Source organism: Haliotis rubra, unplaced genomic scaffold, assembly GCF_003918875.1.
Source record: "Haliotis rubra isolate DU_JTF1 unplaced genomic scaffold, ASM391887v1 Scf1078, whole genome shotgun sequence".
Classification (NCBI taxonomy): domain Eukaryota; kingdom Metazoa; phylum Mollusca; class Gastropoda; order Lepetellida; family Haliotidae; genus Haliotis; species Haliotis rubra.
Genome location: NW_025764979.1, coordinates 83237 through 102933, shown reverse-complemented (window position 1 = coordinate 102933; position 19697 = coordinate 83237). Strand labels below are relative to the sequence as shown.

The 19697-nt window shown below is 38.5% G+C and overlaps 1 protein-coding gene across 2 annotated transcripts in view; it reads left to right on the top strand.

Annotated features, from left to right (window-relative positions):
• Positions 1–19697, top strand: part of LOC124280715 (hemicentin-2-like) — a 56177-nt gene that overhangs the window by 9303 nt on the left and 27177 nt on the right. The window contains exons 3-7 of one of the 2 annotated variants that reach the window (XM_046716708.1): positions 96–154; positions 274–571; positions 9722–9979; positions 13078–13335; positions 13543–13812. In XM_046716708.1, coding sequence (XP_046572664.1) covers positions 96–154; positions 274–571; positions 9722–9979; positions 13078–13335; positions 13543–13812 — 1143 coding nt within the window. Of the gene's footprint in view, positions 1–95; positions 155–214; positions 572–9721; positions 9980–13077; positions 13336–13542; positions 13813–19697 lie in introns of both variants that reach the window. The other variant, XM_046716702.1, reaches the window with a different exon arrangement.

Here is a 19697-nt window from a genome sequence, read left to right as displayed (position 1 = left end):
CAGGGTCAGGAGGTACGGGGATACCCAACCAGCAGGCTCTGACACTGAGATGCAGCTACACTGTGACACCAGGTGATATTGTTACTTATTTCCAGGTGTTGGGGGAGCAGTGAGTGTATCAGGGTCAGGAGGTACAGGGATACCCAACCAGCAGGCTCTGACACAGAGATGCAGCAACATTGTGACATCTGGTGATATTGTTACTTATTTCCAGGTGTTGAGGGAGCAGTGACAGTCTCAGGGTCAGGAGGTACAGGGATACCCAACCAGCAGGCTCTGACACTGAGATGCAGCTACACTGTGACACCTGGGGATATAGTTATTTTATTCACATGGAGGAGGGTGGAGGGCAGCTCTATAGTGATCATAGTCAGTGGATCGGTGTCTCCTACAGCAGCCACGCTCCTGGACTCCTGGAAGAACAAGGGTGTGTTTGTTGGTGACTACACCTCCTCCCTCGACATCCAGCTGCCTGCCAGTCACGTGACCTCTAGCTATGCCGGGACATACAGGTGTGAAGTGTCTGGACTGGCAGAGTCTGGTTATGCTGATGTCACTGCCTCAGTGTTGAGTAAGTATATGACACACATTATCATGTATGAAGGGTAATGAGTGACCTCCAGCTCTGCCTGGACATACAGGTGTGTCTCTGTGTTCAGTAAGTATGTCGTTTAAACATATTTATTTCCAAAAGAGGAACCGGATTGGTAAACAAGCAGTATGGTGCTTATATGAATACCGCTCCGGAATACAGATATATTATAGATATAATAATCGTACGGAGAAAAACATGATATTAACAAACGATAAAAAATAGCTTTCTGGAAATGTAACAATCATAAACTGTAACATAGCCACTTTTAACGTTAGAACCATTAGTGTCGGAAAATACTTAATAGTAAGTGCAATTTTGTTTTTATATTACAACACAAATCTGCCTGACAGTACAATGAAAGAATGGATCGATTCTAATAATTCAAGAGTACCTTTAGTAGATCCATGAGAGTAGCCGTATAGTATTGATTTGATGTCATATCCTTTAGTATAGAAGTGCATTTTATGTCTTATGTCAGTGTAATTAACGCACGAAAAGAAATAGTGAATTGGATCTTCGTAACAGTAGCCACAAGAACAAGAGGGATTTGAAGATATAAATCGTTGATATTTATGTAATGCTTTAAATCACTGCAACCGAAGTCTGAGGCGAATGGATAATCTGACAGAATCTTGTTCCAAAGCTTAAATTGAAGTAATTTTGACTATTATTATTATTTGACCCATTAATCTGTTTCTTAAAACTACGCAGTAGCCGCTTCTCTATAATCGGTAGACAAACAATTCCACAATCTTACTGTATCTGGGAGAAATGACTTAGCATAACTTGCACTTTTACTATCGATAGTTTGGAGCTTCAAACAGTCTCGAAAAATGTAGCTTGTTGTGTCAGATACCTTAGGAGGGACGAGATCGCTCAGATATTTTGGAGTTAAATTATTAACCATCTTATAGAAAAAACGTTAGTTTTGGATGTATCTTCGAGTACATAGTGGTTGGAAATTTGTCTCATCATAAATTTTGTTGTGACTCGTCGTGCATAAACAGCACCGCAAATAGTTCTAAGTGCATCAAGATTAAGTTTTTCCAGTGTTAGTGCTTGCTGTTTGGTACAATTGTCCCAGATGTGACAACAATAGTCGAAAATAGGTAAGATATATTGTTTGTACATTGTTTGTAAAGTTCTACGTGAGAGACGATATTTAAAACCTCTAAGACAGTTTACCATGGGTGCAACCTTTTTAGCGATACAGTTAACATGGTCAGTCCAGGAACAATCGTGCTGTAAAGTAAGTCCCAAATGTTTATGGCTATTAACGTCATTAATATTACCATCCTTCATTGTTAAGTTTCGTTTTGGGCTGGGCTGCACTTGACGAGAGAATTGTATAGAATCTGTTTTATTAGGATTAAATGTAACTTGCCATTTGTCAGCCCAATCAGAAATTTTACGTAAATCATTATTAAGAGACAGAGCAGTTTCATCAGGATCATTTATTATAGCATAAAGTGATGTGTCATCTGCGAAGAGACGGATATTGCTGTATATTCCTTCAACGATGTCGTTGATATAAACTATAAACAAGACAGAGCCTTGGGGAACTCCGGCTAGGATTGATCTTTGATCAGACGCGTTACCATTAATAACAACTCGCTGAACTCTATTGTCTAGATAACTCTCAAACCATTTCAACAAGTTACCCCCGATACCATAACGTCTTAGCATATGTATAATACCTTTATGCCAGACCTTGTCAAAAGCCTTACTTACGTCACAAAATACAGCCCTAATTTCCTTACCGCTATCTAATGCACCCGCTATAAAGTCATACAGGTACGTTAGTTGATTAACCGTTGAATCGCCTGGCATGAAACCGGATTGTAAGTTTGTAAGCATTTCATTATCCCTAAAATGATTAAATACATGTTTAAAAATGCATTTTTCGAAAATCTTTGCTACACAGCTTGTTAGTGTGACAGGTCGATAGTTAGAGCATTCATTTGTACTACTTTTTTTGTGTATAGGAACAACTGATGCCTCCTTCCAGATATCAGGAAACATTGTATTCTTTAATGATAGATCAAAAACTTCAGATAAGGGAACTGCTAATAGACCGATCCAGTCTGTCAATCAAAACTGGCGCATGCGTCAATTTTGGCCAATCAGCAGGCCGGGCGCGCTGTGTGGATTTGTCAGACTTATTTCCGGGGTCAAACGATGCATCCGAAGCGATGTGCTTCGAATTATGCCATTTACACTCGCTATATTTATTACATATTGCTGCGATTTGATGTGTACCGTAACAAAACCATTATGGTCAAGACAACAAAAATGGAGGCGGATCAAGAAACGCGATAGGCCTGACGATCAGTTAAATGTCTGCACCATCGTTCAGGAAACCTACGTCTGTCTGCTGATGAGAATTTGCACGAATTTCCACACTTTTGCACATGTGCAAAATCATTACCAATTGATGACAACAAAAAGCAGTTTAAGACTTTGCAAGTGTTATAAACACGGACAATTCTTGTAACTACAAAATTGTTTTTGCTTAACGTGTTTAGTCACTACTAGGCATTGAGTTGGTACGTCACAAAGCTCAAAAGAGACAGGCGAGAAAGCCGTGACACAATGTAAACAAATATTCATTTTGGTTAGGGTCAACCGAAATAGCAAAATATGTTACATGAAAGAACAATGTGGCGGATATTGTCCCCTTCACTCTTAGATATTCTTCAATTTGTCACACATTTTAGGATGTTTTAAGTTTCATAAGCACAATCTGAAGGCCTACAGTATCTTGTTAACAGAGCAAAATATTCGAGGAGTAATATTTTTTATTCAAACGGAAATATTGTTAGTGTCAGCAGTTGCCTATCATGCAATATCCAAGTATCAAAATTAGTTCATATGAGTGCCTATAAAACCATGCTTTAAATATTTCAGATTTTTTATAAAGGGTTGCATGGGACTTTGAACTGAATTACCTTCCTCCAGGTTGATCGAATCTGAAAACTATGTGAGAAGAATAGTGACTTTCTGGAGTATTGGACCTGAGTGAAATACAGTGTATATCTTAATTATGAGAACATTATTTGAAGTTTTGTTACCACATAAATTATTCACATATAATGGTACATTTTAGGAGTAATATTACAACTGTAATTTTGATTAATTCACTGGAAATGATATCAAGGTATGTTTTAAGAATCTTGCTTTTTTTAGTAAACGTGGAAGGTTAATAAAATTAATAATAATCTAATCAATAATAAATAATTATTTAATTGATTGACATATCAGATTTTTTAGATTTTAAGGCAGAACTAGCCAAACAAACACCATACATATCATGGCAGGACAATCACTTGGTATTAACTTAGTTTCTTGGCTCCTGCTTTTAGATGGTTTTTTTAAATACTACATTTACTAATAAGATAATTCTGAAAGTGATTGCTAGTATCATAACTCATTAAAGTTATTTCAACATCCAGAAAATTTGAAAAAGCAAAGGCTACGTTTTGGTCAAACCCTGGTCAGGCATTATCTAGTCCTGGAACAGAATAACTTACAAAAATCTCAGGTGACTTTTCAACGGAATAAAGATTGAAACATATATTTAACCCATATTTGATGTAATTCTTCTGATAAATCATAAGTTTTTTAGGAGGTTACTACTATTTGAAGACTGAGACAAAGCTAGTGTTTATTAAGATGGTGGATTTGGACAAATTGTTCAAGGTTTGTTGATGGTTATTTGCAAAATGAGCTTCATATTAAATTGCACACTGGTTTGTAGGAGGTGAACGCTTCAGGACATTTTCATGTCTGTTTTCCTAAACCTTTGTTATGACTTTTGCCAAATTTTGAATCAACTTTACTATAATTTTTATGACACCAGTAAGTATCTCAGAAAAGGAAATAGATCAAAATCAGTGTTATGTCCTCTAGGGATATGGTCTCAGATCTAATAAAACAAAGATTATCATTGTTTAATTAAGAAGCAATAATTGTATTGACAGAAGGCCTTGAACATAGGATATATTCTTTGCACCTTATTTACACTAGTAGTTAGCAGTTATACATCTCTGATGAAAAAACAATAGATCTACATTTGTATTTTGTGTAACATTCTATTTCAATGCTAGTTAATTGTTCAAATAACTGTGGATTCTCTGTTCCAAAATCTTGCATCACATGTTTCCTATTTCTGGAAGATGGGTCAGCTAGTGTACAGGTGCAGACTGTATCTGGGATCTTCTTTGTGTTTTGGTGCTGTGACATACCTGTACATAAACGCTGGCAGTTCATGAAGTCCAGTATTGTGGAAGTTTGTATGTAAATAAGGATTCCACAAGAAAGTACATATAGAAAAATTAAATGGAAATGATGATTAAAAAAATGATTTCCTTATATTCAGTGTCATTTTATCATGGTGTACAGATTTTGAAGAGAGAAACTTTACTGAGAGTTGCTGCAGATCAGCTGTTGAATATTTGTTTCTGGGTATGTCCAGATACGTCCATGGAAACATATTGTTTACAAGCCCAATATTACCTTTTCCAGATTTCCAAATAAGATCAAATAGGTTATGCTGTGATTGATTTGTTTACATTAATTGTACAGACAAATAAGGTGCATGAAGTAGTAGACGGGAAATATTTTCTGCTTTTTATTTACCATTCTCTTAATTCATTAAAAGATAGAAACCCATGTTTTCAGATTATTGAACTAAATTTGAACAACGCAAACGGGTAAGTAAAAGTATTTACACGCAGCAGTGTTGATAATCTATTTATAGATACCGAAACGATCTGCAACATGACCATGTGGTTGTGTTCACGAGTTTTAAAAATTATAAACCCAAACAACAAAATTCAGTTATCCTTTCCCTGCTAATATCTGTGGACGGAGGTGAATTGCCAGATAGATTAATTGATTCGAAGAAATTACGCTTCCTACAGTCTCAGCAGCTAGTCGAGACGCTTGTTCATCGGGCATGTAACTCATTTTCACTCGCCAGTTGTAATCTGCCAGCTAAAATATATTAAAAATCACATACGTATAACTTGCCTCTTTAAATAACATTCACAAACGACGGATACCAAACTATCACAAGCAGAATTCATCAACAACGTTCGCAATCACGTAACGTTTCGCCGGCGGTGACGCCATTGTGATTTGCCAGTGGTTGTCCCCCCTAACGTCAAAAACGAAGTGGGCGGGGCTTATCGGCCGAGACTGGATCGGTCTATTGTCTAGCATTCATTTTCAGAAATTTATTGCCAATACTATCTGGGCCTGTTGCTTTAATATCAACAGATGAGAGAATATCATGGATTTCTTGCGGACTGAGTGTTAAGTCACATAATGGGTTATCTGCCTCTAAACAAATTTCAGGAAAATCCCTATTAGGAGCAGCTACTCTTGCCTGATCTGCAAAGAAATCATTCATAATGTTTGCTATATCAGCACTATCATCATATAGTTTATCGTTATGGATTATCGAAAGAAAAGTATTAATATTGGTGGTGTGTTTACTTTTTATATAATTCTTAACTAAACGCCACCATGTTTTTGTACCATGTTCATTATTTATTTGTTCATCAATGTTATTCATGTATATCTTCTTTGCATTTCTTACCACCGATATAACTTTATTTCTACTCAATCTAAAAAGTGCCCAGTCAGATGATGAGTTACGTCTATTTTTTATGATGGCGATTGCGCTTACGAATCAATTTACATACCTCACTATTCATCCAGGGGCGCCCGGGGCCTTATCATAACGACCTTATTTGGAATATAACTATCGCATAATTTAAGAATTGCACCAGTCAAATCGCTGCGATTCGGGTTAATATTATCAGAGGCAAAGATAGCATGCCAATCAAGAGTATATAAGGCATTTTAATACCGTCAAAATCAGCTAGAGTATAATTATATATTTTTCTCTTTGTAATTAATCGATTTTGCAATCGACTCATTAATGGTGACATATACAGGGCAATGATCGCTACATACAGGATCTAAAACACCCGATTTTAGTACAGCGCTAACACTTGAAACAAAAATAAGATCAATTAATGTACTAGAACTGGGTGTAATCCTTGTAGGTTCAGTTATAAGTTGTGTTAGTCCAAATAGCAGTTATAATTGATTAATTTTATAACTTGCGTCTGCAAGTAAATTAATATTAAAGTCACCAACTACAATTGTGTCCATATTAAGATCAACAGCGTTATTGATAGAACCTTCGATTAAATCCCAGTACGCTCCTGTTTTGTCTGCCCGATAGAACGTTCCTATTAAGTAATTCCGTCTTTTACATCTTACTTTAATCCACATCGCCTCAAGCCCGGCTAAAGTTATATTCTCCATATATTCAAAACTCATTTTACTTTTATCGTACACTGCGACACCCCGGCCCCTGCTCTGTCTATTATTTCTGAGAGGTGAATGGAAACCCGGAATTAAAATATCATTACTACTTATACCATCATGTAACCATGTCTCAGTTAGACATATGATGTCATAGGTTCCGAACTCTGCCTCAAGTATGTCAATTTTATCTTTAAGGCTATGCACATTTAAGTGTATTATGTTTAGTTCATTATTTTTAATTGGACCTGGGTGAGGATGAATATCACCGCAGATCAAGAGACTAAGAGACGCTACCAAGGTGACTCTGGCATTGTATAGGCAAAGAAGTAGTAAAGAATAGGAAATATTTTTAAGCTTGTTGGCAGATTTGTTTTGAATATGACAAACAAAAGAACCCACCACTTGTCTGTACTGTACAGTATCAATCATTGTTGGATAAGTTAATCATAACAGCTTGGGTGGGTTCTTTTGTGAGAAAATAGAACTGATCTAATTTCTGACATACAACTGAAAAGCAGTTTAATTGTGTATTTAAAGCTATTGATTTGTTAAGAGAAAAAGGCAAACATATCTGTTTGCTAATGTGTAGATAACTTGAACAATGTATCTCTCTGACAGAAATCCAAGTAGATAATCCGACTAAGGTAAGAAAATATAAATAAACGAAAAATAAAATCAGGTTACAGGTGGAATCTTTCATCTGTAACAGAAAAAGGAACAGTGGAAAATAGACCAACAAAGAACATCATCTGTTTACTGAACCTGTATGGTGACCCGTCTTAACTCGGCTATGCATGCAGCTCAGGATGCACGAGCCTCTGTTACGTAAGACAAATGTGGAGGACGGATTATACCTGACAAAATATTTTTAGAGAGAGATAGCGGTATGAGATAAGTATGCAAGGGATATCAAACAACTGTTGAAGTAAGTTACTCTTTATGAATTATGACAGCTACGCATAGAAGTAGTATAACTGGATTGAATACAGAATGACAAATTAATCCTTGGAAAGATTCATAACATTTACTCAACATAAGTTGGACTTGTGTTCCACATACTGCCTGCGCATACATACACACTCACATATACATGCGCACACACACACATACACACATATATACATATGCATACACATACATGCACACACACATATGCACACATGCACATAGATACCCACATCTATACATACATACATACGCGCATACATACACACGCGCGCGCACGCATACTCACACACACCTGCGAATATATACATGCATACACAGTAAGTATGTGATATGATGAGTGTTTTAATCTATATTATGTTGATAGTAACAGCTACAAGCATAATAACAAGTTGAATATTTAGTTTAAGATCATTGGCAAGTGGAAACAGATCATAAAATGATGTACAGCTTGACCTTCACCCTCTTTTCCGAAAAAAAACCTCAGGACAATACAATAACATTTTCATTTATCAAATGAATTTATATATGAAAGCTGCAATCATGATTACATTTACAATACTTCGTGGTAACAGCTTTACTGGGAAGAGAGAATGTCTGAAACTAGAAAATGAAAATAGTAGCTACTGGCAAACAAGGATAAGTTGGACCAGCGCAGAGAACGCGTTTAAAAAAAGTAGGTGGTGCACGGCAATGAGCAAACCCATTTGGTTTGTGAAAGGTAGAGCAAATGTAGGCTAGTGTACGTGCAGTGCATGACGATGAAATTGATTTCGCGTGTAACTGCACACGCCTTGCTCATAAGACTCTCACGTGGTCGGTAATATTCGGATATAAAGATATACATTTCGAGAGAATTAAACATGTCAAAGTTAGGTACGCACGGTCAGATAATACATTCTCAGACCCCAGAAGTGGTATACAATGTTATTACGTACATGGAGAAAGAATGTACATCTACGAAACAGGCAGTGTTAAAAGCTAGCAATGCCACCGGTTTATCTCTCTCCACCCATCGCACTACACTTGATTGCAGACAACCTGGGGCCCCTTTGCCCACAATGGCAAGTGCCAGTTGGCGGCACTCATACATGCTAATACGGGTCAATTATCAGGTCAGTGCTCAACTTATCCTTGTTTGCCAGTAGTTTCATGTCATGCCCAAATGAAATCAGTATGCAAATAAGATAACTGGAACATGCCACTTTGTGGCTGTTGCACATCGTGATGCAAATAGCATGGACTGCTTTGATGTTGGAAAAATTGCACTTTTCAGAACTAGGAATGCGCCACAGTGGTATCACTAACATCAGTGTTGTTTCTATTGATGAAGGTATCAACCTGAAAATTATCTGTCAAACATAGTAATTGAAAAATGGACCATGTACTGCTTGACTTTTTGCACGGAACTACATATTCATCATGCCTGAATATTGCATCCAATGGCTAAATAGAAATAGAAATGGTGGGGAAACAAAAATTGATCATGAAACTTAAAATTTGATAAAATTACATGTTTTTTTTGGAAGCATTAAATGTGTTTTTGTGACAGCTACTTGCATTTAATCTCCTTTATAATGGAAAAGTTAAAGATTGATCTAATGCCCCGATATTTATCAGTTTGTTGACTGTGATAAAGAGATATATTTGTGCTGAAAGCAAAGGCCAAATGATATCAAGAAGTTGTCAAACAGTTCCAGGGATAGTAGAATTGCTGCCAAACAACTGTTGTTGCTTATATAAATTTCAACTTGTTGTCAAGTAACTGTCATGCAGTTTTCAAAACTATACATATCAAAAGAAATGATTAACAATTTTTCAACAATTGATAATTTTCAGACCCTCCATCTATATCTGGACTACCATCAACACAGACTGTCACAGAGTTCTCTAACCTCAGGATAGACTGCAGCACCTACACCACACCTGGCAACCCTCCAACAACAAGCTACACATGGACCTATGGTGGTTCTACTGTCAGTACTGGGGCTGTACTTGACAGAAGGAACATCAGCAGGAGTCAGGGAGGAGACTACACCTGTACTGCCAGCAACAGTCAGGGATCAGACTCAGCCTCGGTCAATGTGGATGTACGATGTGAGTAGCCAGTAGTTTTCTTTAGACAAATAGTAACTTTAGACAAGTAGTCTTTCATTTGTCGGATTACAGAAAATATTGTCCTTGTTGACATTCAAACAATGTGTCAAATTATTTAGATTATTATCTGAGGATGTCTAACAGCTCTGCAACAGCACTTGTCTCTGAGTAACACAATATCTGTTTCCAATTAGCTTTCACAGTTTTTATGACTTTGAAGAAGATGTAAACACTATTTCTTCCTACTCCTCTAAAATAAGTCTCCCTCTGAGATTTGTATGCCTGTCAATTTGAATTCACAAACAATTATCAATCACATCTGACTTTTGAGAGCACAAAGATGAAGATAATACCACTAGACACTCCGCATTTGAAGAGAGTTACAGGTCTTGTTAAGGATGGCGCCCACTTCTACAATTGTATGTGCTCTCCCTAAAATGAAAACAACATGAGATATTTCATCTTGCAACTGATAATGTTATGGACTCTAATGGAATGTGTATCATTTCCCGGAGTCCCACTCACATTGTTGTTCCGGTGACAATCCCAATCTACACTCATGTCACCAGATCCATGTGCCTCACCACACTGACCATTACTAAACGAAATCAAACTGGATAAACTCTGGTGTTTTCATTTCTTAGCATGAGTGGTGAGAAGAGCTTCCCCACTTGGTCACATATGTGTTAAGGGCTTTCTCAATTTGAGAACCCTGGAGTTTGAATGGGAATGTAGCTGAATTTAGTTCATGCTAAATATAAGCCGTGTTACAAGGGAAGTAACTCTTTGATACTGTCCATAAATTTATCAAATGCACAATGCCGTTTTAGAAAGTGGTCAAATGTAACATGTTACATGGCATTGTGTATTTCATAGCTTTCGGCCGTGGGAGCAGTGCCAATTAACACTTATCAGAGGGGTACACAAAGTCCGCAGTCTAGACTACCAGTTGTCCGACTTCCATTTTTGTGGAAGCCTCGGTGGCTGAGCGGTCTGGGCATCTGACTTGGTGTGCTGGCAATTAGGTGCCTGACTCTGAGGGAGTGGGTTCGATTCCCGGATGGGACTCAACTACAAATTTCTACAAATTTCAATATTTTTCTTAGATCATCATTGTGGAAGGCAGATATCACCTCTTCTCTGTTTGAGGCAAGCTCATCAAGACAAATCTTGGCATTTGACTGTCGAACATCTTAAATTCTTTTCAGTTCTTTTAACTAGCCTCACAGCTTGTTCACTAACTCAGTGATCTGGGTTGTTATCCTTGTATCTTAGAACTGCAAGAAATGTCTGTGACATAAAAGCAGTCAAACTTTTTCTGAATAGGTTGCCTCTGGAAGCAAACACCACACCAAGAATACTATTTGTTAAGTTCATTCAATGACACACATTCATATCAACAGCTCTAAGTAATTAGTCTATGCAGTTAGTAAAGGATAAAACACGACTCCAAGGTCTTGGTCGAGATTGTAAAACCTGAGAGCAGCAGGGACAGAGCTTGTGAAACCGAGTGCGTCCCTGCTGCTCGAGGGTTTTACAATCCTGACCAAGACCGAGGGGGAGTGTTTTATCTGACTTATGAACCCTCATGAATGTAAAACACAAATATGTATTATTTTCAATTTGTGCATTTGATGGAACAGCCTGCAAATGATGGAACAGCCGGTGTCAGCTGGGATGCGACTGGCAGCCAACACCTTGCCTCGTACGCGCAATGCACGTGCTCTGCATGTGCTACCCGTGTCCTGCACGTGCGCTGCCCGCAGTACCCGTCTTGTGAGGAACACATGGTTCATACTGACAACAATCTCATTCTTCACAGCGATCCTTTGTAGCCTAGTGCATAAAACCATCAAGCTAGAGAGCGAGGAGTTGCGGGTTCGAAACCAGTTATCGCCACTATATATTGGAAGTTTTCAATAATGAGATATATAGCGATCAGTCATAGCAAGACAAAGTTGTATCAATTATAAATATTGGTAATTTCAAAACCTCATATCAGGTTAAATTTCGACCATTTGAAAACCTAGGTTATGAAATGGTTGAAGTTTAACCTGATATGAGGTTTCGAAACGTGTACTTCAAAACCTGGGATTAAAAATGATTGGTGCAACGTCACGTCAGAGCTCTACCCGATTCTTGAAGGAACCTACCTTACTGCAGAGAAAATTGGAGATAGGTTTATAAGCAGAGTTCACTCAGCCTTACCCTTGTCAATCATTTCTTTCATGAATTTCAAGTGTTGTTTTTTTGGGGAATTTTTTTAGAATTCATATCCAATAGCTTGGCATGCCTTAGTGCCTGAAATTATTTGTCTATCAGGATGAAAAGATCAGGGAGGTCTCCCATTACCCTTGATGTACTTGACAAAAAAAGAAGCCTGTCTTCTTCCGACAGACCTGTCCTTTTGGTCATCCTTCATTTTGTCAAAACTGAAGCACTGAAAACACCATCACTATCCTTGAGACACCAACTGGCCACTCAAATGTTCCTCGGCTTTGAAACTGCCGGGATAGAGTTCAAGAATAGAGGAATGTCCACTCATCAAGCCTAACATTATGAACAGTTACCAACAGGCTCAGTTTTACACCTATGCTCCATTAAGTGGGAGAGTTTTATCTTCAGAAAACCAATAGAATATTCTTCCAAGTCATCCGTGGAGTTCACACAATACATTCTTTCCAACCTTTATCCATGTGATATCCAAGTAGATGTCGAAAAAATGTCAAAACTGACATCAGGAACCAAAGTTAGGTCATCAAATTTTATGCATGGTTCAGACATTATACAGGATTTTATACTGGATTGGGGCAATGGAGGTAATACTCTTAGAATTAAAAACATTGACAATTATTATCACATACCTACTTAACCCTTTAACTTTGATCTGCAATCTAACTATTGTAATTTGTAGCAGTAAGATTTCATGAGAACCTGAGAACACACAAAAACAGACATGAAGATGTTCCTTGTTATCTCTGTAAGAGCGTACAATCAACAGTCAGTAATTTGGTGTTGTAAGCTGGTATTCTTATGGCATTTAGTAAAGCTAAAGTGAGTTACCATGATAATTCTTACTTTATATGCCTCATTACCAGATGGCCCCGGCACCAGTGTGACCATCACACCATCAGGGTCACTAGAGAGAGTGGAGGGTTCAGGAGCTTTCACTGCAACCTGCACAGCCATGTGTAACCCCAACTGTACCATAACATGGAGGAAAGACAACCGTGACCGACCTCCAGGACAGATCAGTATTAGCAATGTGTCAAGGATAGACCAGGGAACCTACACCTGTCAGGCACAGAACGGTGTTGGTGCATCCCAGCAGAAGTCTATCACACTGGTTGTATACTGTAAGTAGTTTTCAGGATATATGTACTGTGACAAATAGCAAATGATCACACTGTATGTCTTGATCAAAATCCCTAATGAACTTACTCATGCTGAAAATTGAAATTGTTGACTCAGATGGTCAATATTTGTAATGATAATTACGTCAGACATTCAATTTAAGTGAACTTAATTTGTATTAATTATGCAGATGAGCTATTTATTTCCAGACCTTGACTCTCCTCGTCTGACATTCAGCAAGTCAGAGGTGATGGAGAATGGCACCGTGACTGTGGACTGTGATGTTGACAGCAACCCGACTGTGGAGATGACTGTGACAAATGTTGACAACAACACTGTGCTGGTACAGATGAACACAAACACCCTCAGTCACACCATACAGCGAGCTCAGTGTCTACACAATGGCTCCTTTGTCTGCTCAGCTGATAACAGGAAGACAGGAACTGTTAACCAAACAACCAAGTCCCTTAATGTACTGTGTAAGTAGATACACCATATTATGAGATGTTCTGTAGTTTGTATTTAGTAAGAAGGCTATATACAGTTTTATTATTTTAATGTGAACTTGTTAAAACAATAGGAGGGAGTTTTTACTTAAAGGTCACATGCAACGTTAAACACAACTTTGCAGATTCTGATACCTTTCGGTATGGACTTACCGAAACAAATCATCAAAAAAATGCAAATTCAACTTATAAAGTTGAAAAATAACGCTATGAAAAAACACGCTAAATCAGAGTTCCAACGATTCACTAATTTCCCCCAGTGCTTGGGGGAATAAGTGGTTTCAACAGCAGTGCTGCGCTGTGCTGGGCTGTGCTCATAGCACATGTGCAGTGAAATAGGTTCGCATAGCTTGGAATCGGGTTGTCCGGTGAATACTCGGTGAAGGCTTTCGTGTGAGCTATTTTTCTAATGTTTTGTTGATATTTCACAGGCGCGAGCTTTTTATATATTCTGACAGTAGATTACCGATTTAACTGTTTATATAATTTCATTTGTCTATTTCACCACACGTTCTTCTTACCGAGTCACTTTCTCAGTTCGATACTTAAAAGCAATGTCATTATTTAGCGTTGACAGAATTTCTAACTGTGATGTAGATATGTTGTTGACACAGACAGAACTCAATGTCTGTTTTATTGACACCTATGTGTCTGCCTGCCTGTCTGCTAATGACAATATTCAATACACAACTTCGATCACTGACCACATGCAATTTGAACTTAACACCTATTAGGCTATACACCATAAACAAAACGCATTGAGTTCGGGCCCTGTCTCTGTCACATTATGTAATTACACAGACAGGCAGGTGTGATACATGTACACATGACATGTTACGATGTCTATTGATTGCAAAATGTTATACACAAAAAATGAGCATGTATTTACAAAACCCAACATCTCTATATATACACACACAATAAGCCGTAAGGGCATCGACAAATGAACCAGCCGCTACACTTGAGTGCACACCCACCCGCTCTGACTGGGTTCAGTATCCCGGCTGCTTCGTTCGGTTTCCCGGCTGAGTGAACAATTTTATTCACAACCACACCTTGTAAATGTTATTCTGAAAATGAGTGATTGTACGCTTGAAACTACAATTGCACAAATGTTGTGGCTGGGAGTTTTGGTGTTCATCGCAACCTCATTTAGTCACTCATAAGTCAGTACTGACAGATTAGCAACATGTGAGTTCAAGCACCTTCCGTACCTTCATGAGTAACCTCACATGACAAGATAAGCATTTTCATCTGGTTGATTTTCATCACTTGTCAAATGGGTTTATGACTGCAATCAATGTAAGGATTGTGAGGAATCGATTAGGGCACATAAGAACAAGCACGTTTCGCTGCCCTGAATACCTTTTATGGTCTGTTGCAAAGTTTTGTGTGCTTTAATTTATATAGTGTCCCTTTGATAATCAGTATTATTCTGCTAGTGGTGGCGAGTAGTCCTGTGCATAGAGCTCAGGTCACAAATCTGTTGAAGTTAATGAATGTTGGGCGCGGAGAGTGCTTGGATGGGTGACAGTGTTTGGCAGCTTGACTCCTGATACTTCAGTCCTGCCCCATGAAGTAACGAGGTGGTCTCACCTTAGGCAAGGGAGTTTGTTCAAAATTGCCTCTGTTCACCCAGCAGAAAATGGATACCTAGTGGGATGTCATGTGACTATAACCTTCTAGCGTCTAAAAGGCAGCTTGGGTTATCCGGGTTTATAATGTGCTGTGCAAGCGCTTGGAGCAGACACTTAGTGCCTGGAGGATTTAGCGCTTTATAGATACACACATTATTATTATGTGCACAAAGTGCACATGAACAATCCATCTTCTTCAATATTTAGGAATTTTTTTTCTCAAGTCACAACCTTGACAGGCATATTTGCCAGGTTTTTGAGATAATGTTGGGGGACGTTGTGGCCGAGTTATCTAAGGTGCCAGGCTAGTGATCCAGCGAAATTGAGGTGTGGGGATCGAGCCCACCTGTGACCGGGTGTAAAAACCTTGGAGACAACTTTGTGTGCAGACTCCTCAGTGTTGTCACAACCCCTAGTGTACAGTACACAACCCTGTGCACTTAAAAGTTGGTATATGACCAGATGGTGGCCACATGAATACGTACAAACACCTAGTTGCGGGTACAGCAATGTGCAGTAAACTTGGACACAGTACTGTGACTATGTGTCCCAGTCCATCCAGCTGTGAATGGGTACCTCGTAAGGATTGGAAAGACACAATTTATAAGTGCGCCTAGTGGCTGCAAGAGTTGAATGATCCCCAGGGAGTTGATATTGATGATACAATGTGCTGTTGAGATTTACTTCCAGTGATCGATGGAAAAAATACCAGCACCTTGAGCATGTACTAGTTACGTGGATATGTGCGCTATATAAATATCCTATAAAAATAGTATTGCATAGTTCAAAGTTTATTGTCTCTTTCAACGACTGCAAATTCATTGGAAACTGATCCTGTGAGTCATTGTGTCAATTGTTGGAGGCATTAACATGGTTCATTCGCATGAAGGCTATTTTTTTAGCGTGTATAAACACTGAGTGAATTTTGTTTTCACCTTCCCAATTAACATAAACAATGGGCGAGCGAATGTTATCATGGCATTTAAAGTTTCTTATAAATGAGTCTGTTTCAAAGTTTACCATCACTATCATCATGGCGAATGCACAACTCAAGTGATTTCTGTGTTGGAAAATATATGTATCATATTAGTAAGCGAAAAGCAATTGATGTTGATTATTGGAGGTGCACCTCGAAGGACAGCAAGGGAACATTGATAATTTCACCACTGCAATTTCGACTAGGTAAGTCGGTAATCCCTCAAACTAACATTACTAAAACAACACCAACATCAAAGACTACCGCCAATCGCCTTAACGCGAATACCTGTAGACATCATCATGAAAAACGTGTCATGATGTGGTGAGAAGTTCCAGAAGTGTCTAGGGTGGATTCATCCAGTGTACACTCTGATCCTTTGCCTCCCACAGATGGACCGGCATTGTCATGTGCAGAATAATCAGGTGTTGCAGATTCACGTCTTGACAGTGCACCTGCCATACCACCATGACCATCCTACCACCTTGACAGTGCACCTGCCATACCACCATGACCATCCTACCACCTTGACAGTGCACCTGCCATACCACCATGACCATCCTACCACCTTGACAGTGCACCTACCATACCACCATGACCATCCTACCACCTTGACAGTGCACCTGCCATACCACCATGACCATCCTACCACCTTGACAGTGCACCTGCCATACCACCATGACCATCCTACCAACTTGACAGTGCACCTACCATACCACCATGACCATCCTACCACCTTGACAGTGCACCTGCCATACCACCATGACCATCCTACCACCTTGACAGTGCACCTGCCATACCACCATGACCATCCTACCACCTTGACAGTGCACCTGCCATACCACCATGATGGATTCCTGCTCATATCATAACACTGTCACCACCACAACAAAGACATGTCTCACACAGTTTTGAGCATAACATTCCCCTTGACATACATAGACATGTGTGTGTCCATCAGTCCATGACAGGAGAAAACAAGATCCTCCAACTGATGTGTGTCCATCTCACCCACTGCTGACATCACTGCAGATTGACATGGGGTTAGAATGTTATGTCACACAGGTCTTCTAGCAGAAAGGTGTGGTGGGGTAGCCTAGTGGTTAAGGTGCCCGCTTGCTTGTCACACCAAAGACCCAGGTTTGATTCTCCACATAGGCAAAATGTGTGAAGCCTATTTCTGGTGTCCTTGCTGTGATATTTCTGGAGTGGCGAAAAACTGAACTCACTCATTCACTCCAGCAAAAATTCCTGCCTTAACTGATTACAAACTGACCGGTCAATAAGTTTGTGGAATTCCAGGGATTTGTGTTGCTGTGGTTCAGTTTCGGAGATGACACATCCAGATGTATGGATCTTTAGGTGACGATGGTTACCCTGGGACAAGCTGATCAAAATGACTGTACATATTAGGATCGTTTAAAAGTACATTTTGAATCTCGAATAGGCACGGGGATTCTCTATGTTCAGTAGGTAATGAATTCCATAATTTAACAGTATCTGGAAGAAAGGACCTCGAATAATTTACAGATTTACAGTTTATAGTCTGAAGATTTGAATCACCGTGCAGATTATGGCCAACAATATCTGATACTCTAGGCGGAACAAGGTTACTAAGGTAACTTGGCGTAGTGTAATTAACCATTTTGTAAAACATGGTCATTTTATGAAGGTACCTTCTACGACACAATGGGTGACAATTAGTTTCTTTGTAGATTTTATGATGGCTGGTACCACGAACAGCACCACTCGGTTCTTAGAGCATCAAGATTGAGCTTTTCAAGTATATCTGCTTGTTGTTTAGTACAATTATCCCATATATGACTGCAATAATCAAACACTGGTAATATGAACTGGTTTCTAATGTTTTTCGGTTTAAAAGGTTATTTGAGACTTCTTAGACAATTCACCATTGGTGCAACTTTTTTAGCACAGTCGTTAATGTGTTCATTCCATGAGCAGTCATGCTGAAGTATAAGACCTAAATGTTTATGACTTTGTACGGAATTAATGGCATTACCATTCATGGTTAAGTTCGGCATTGGAGTTGGTTACAATTTACGAGTAAAACATATTGACTCTGACTTATTGGGATTCAAAGATACTTGCCATTTTTCTGCCCATTCGGCAATTTGCTGTAAATCATTGTTCATTACAATAGCAGTTACCCCAGGATCATCAATGATCGCATATAAAAGAAGTATCATCTGCAAAAAGGCGTATATTAGTATTTATTCCTTCAACTAAATCATTTATATAAACAATAAATTAGAGCGGCCCCAATACTGAACCCTGGGATACTCCAGCAAATACCGCTTTATTATCAGATCTAAATCCATTAATGACGACACGTTGTTCTCTATTTTCAAGATAACTCTCAAACCATTTTAACAAATTACCCTTTATACCATATCTTCTTAATTAATAAATGATACCCTTGTGCCAAACCCTGTCGAATGCTTTGCTTACATCACAAACTACTGCTCTTATTTCTTTTCCTTTATCTACTGCACCGGCAATGAAGTCATATAAATATGCTAGTTGATTAACAGTAGGAACGCCTGGTTTAAATCCTGATTGGAGATTATAAACTATGTCGTTATCTCTGAAATAATTGAAGACGTGTTTGAAAACGCACTTTTCAAAACTTTTAGCCAGACAACTTGTGAGTGCAACGGGTCTATAATTGGAACAGTCATTTATACTACAGTGTACCTTTTTTATGAATGGGGACGACAGAGGCTTCCTTCCAAACTTGAGGAAAGGTATTTTCAGAAAGGGATTGGTTAAAGACATCTGATAGAGGGTCAGCCAGCAATCGAGCGTTCATTTTCAGAAACGTATTGCTAATTCCATCTGGGCCTATTGCTTTTGTAGTATCTACAGAAGAAAGAATATCATAAACTTTGTTTTGGTTCAGATAAACGTCACATAAAGAATTAGCAGTGTATGAAACAACCTCTTCAATATTCCTGTCTGGATAACTAACTTTTGTTTGATTTGTGAAATGTTCATTCATTACATTTTCAATTTCAGTGCTATCATCATAAAGTTGATCATTAATTAATACTGGAGGAAAGGAGCTTGGTGAATTTTTGCCTTTCGTATAATCTTTAATCAGACGCCACCAGACTTTGGTTCCATGCTTGTCATTAATTAATTTTTATCTGTGTATAATTGTTTAGCCGTTCTGACGGATGATGTCGCTTTATTTCTGTATAGTCTGAATTTTGTCCAATCCGAAG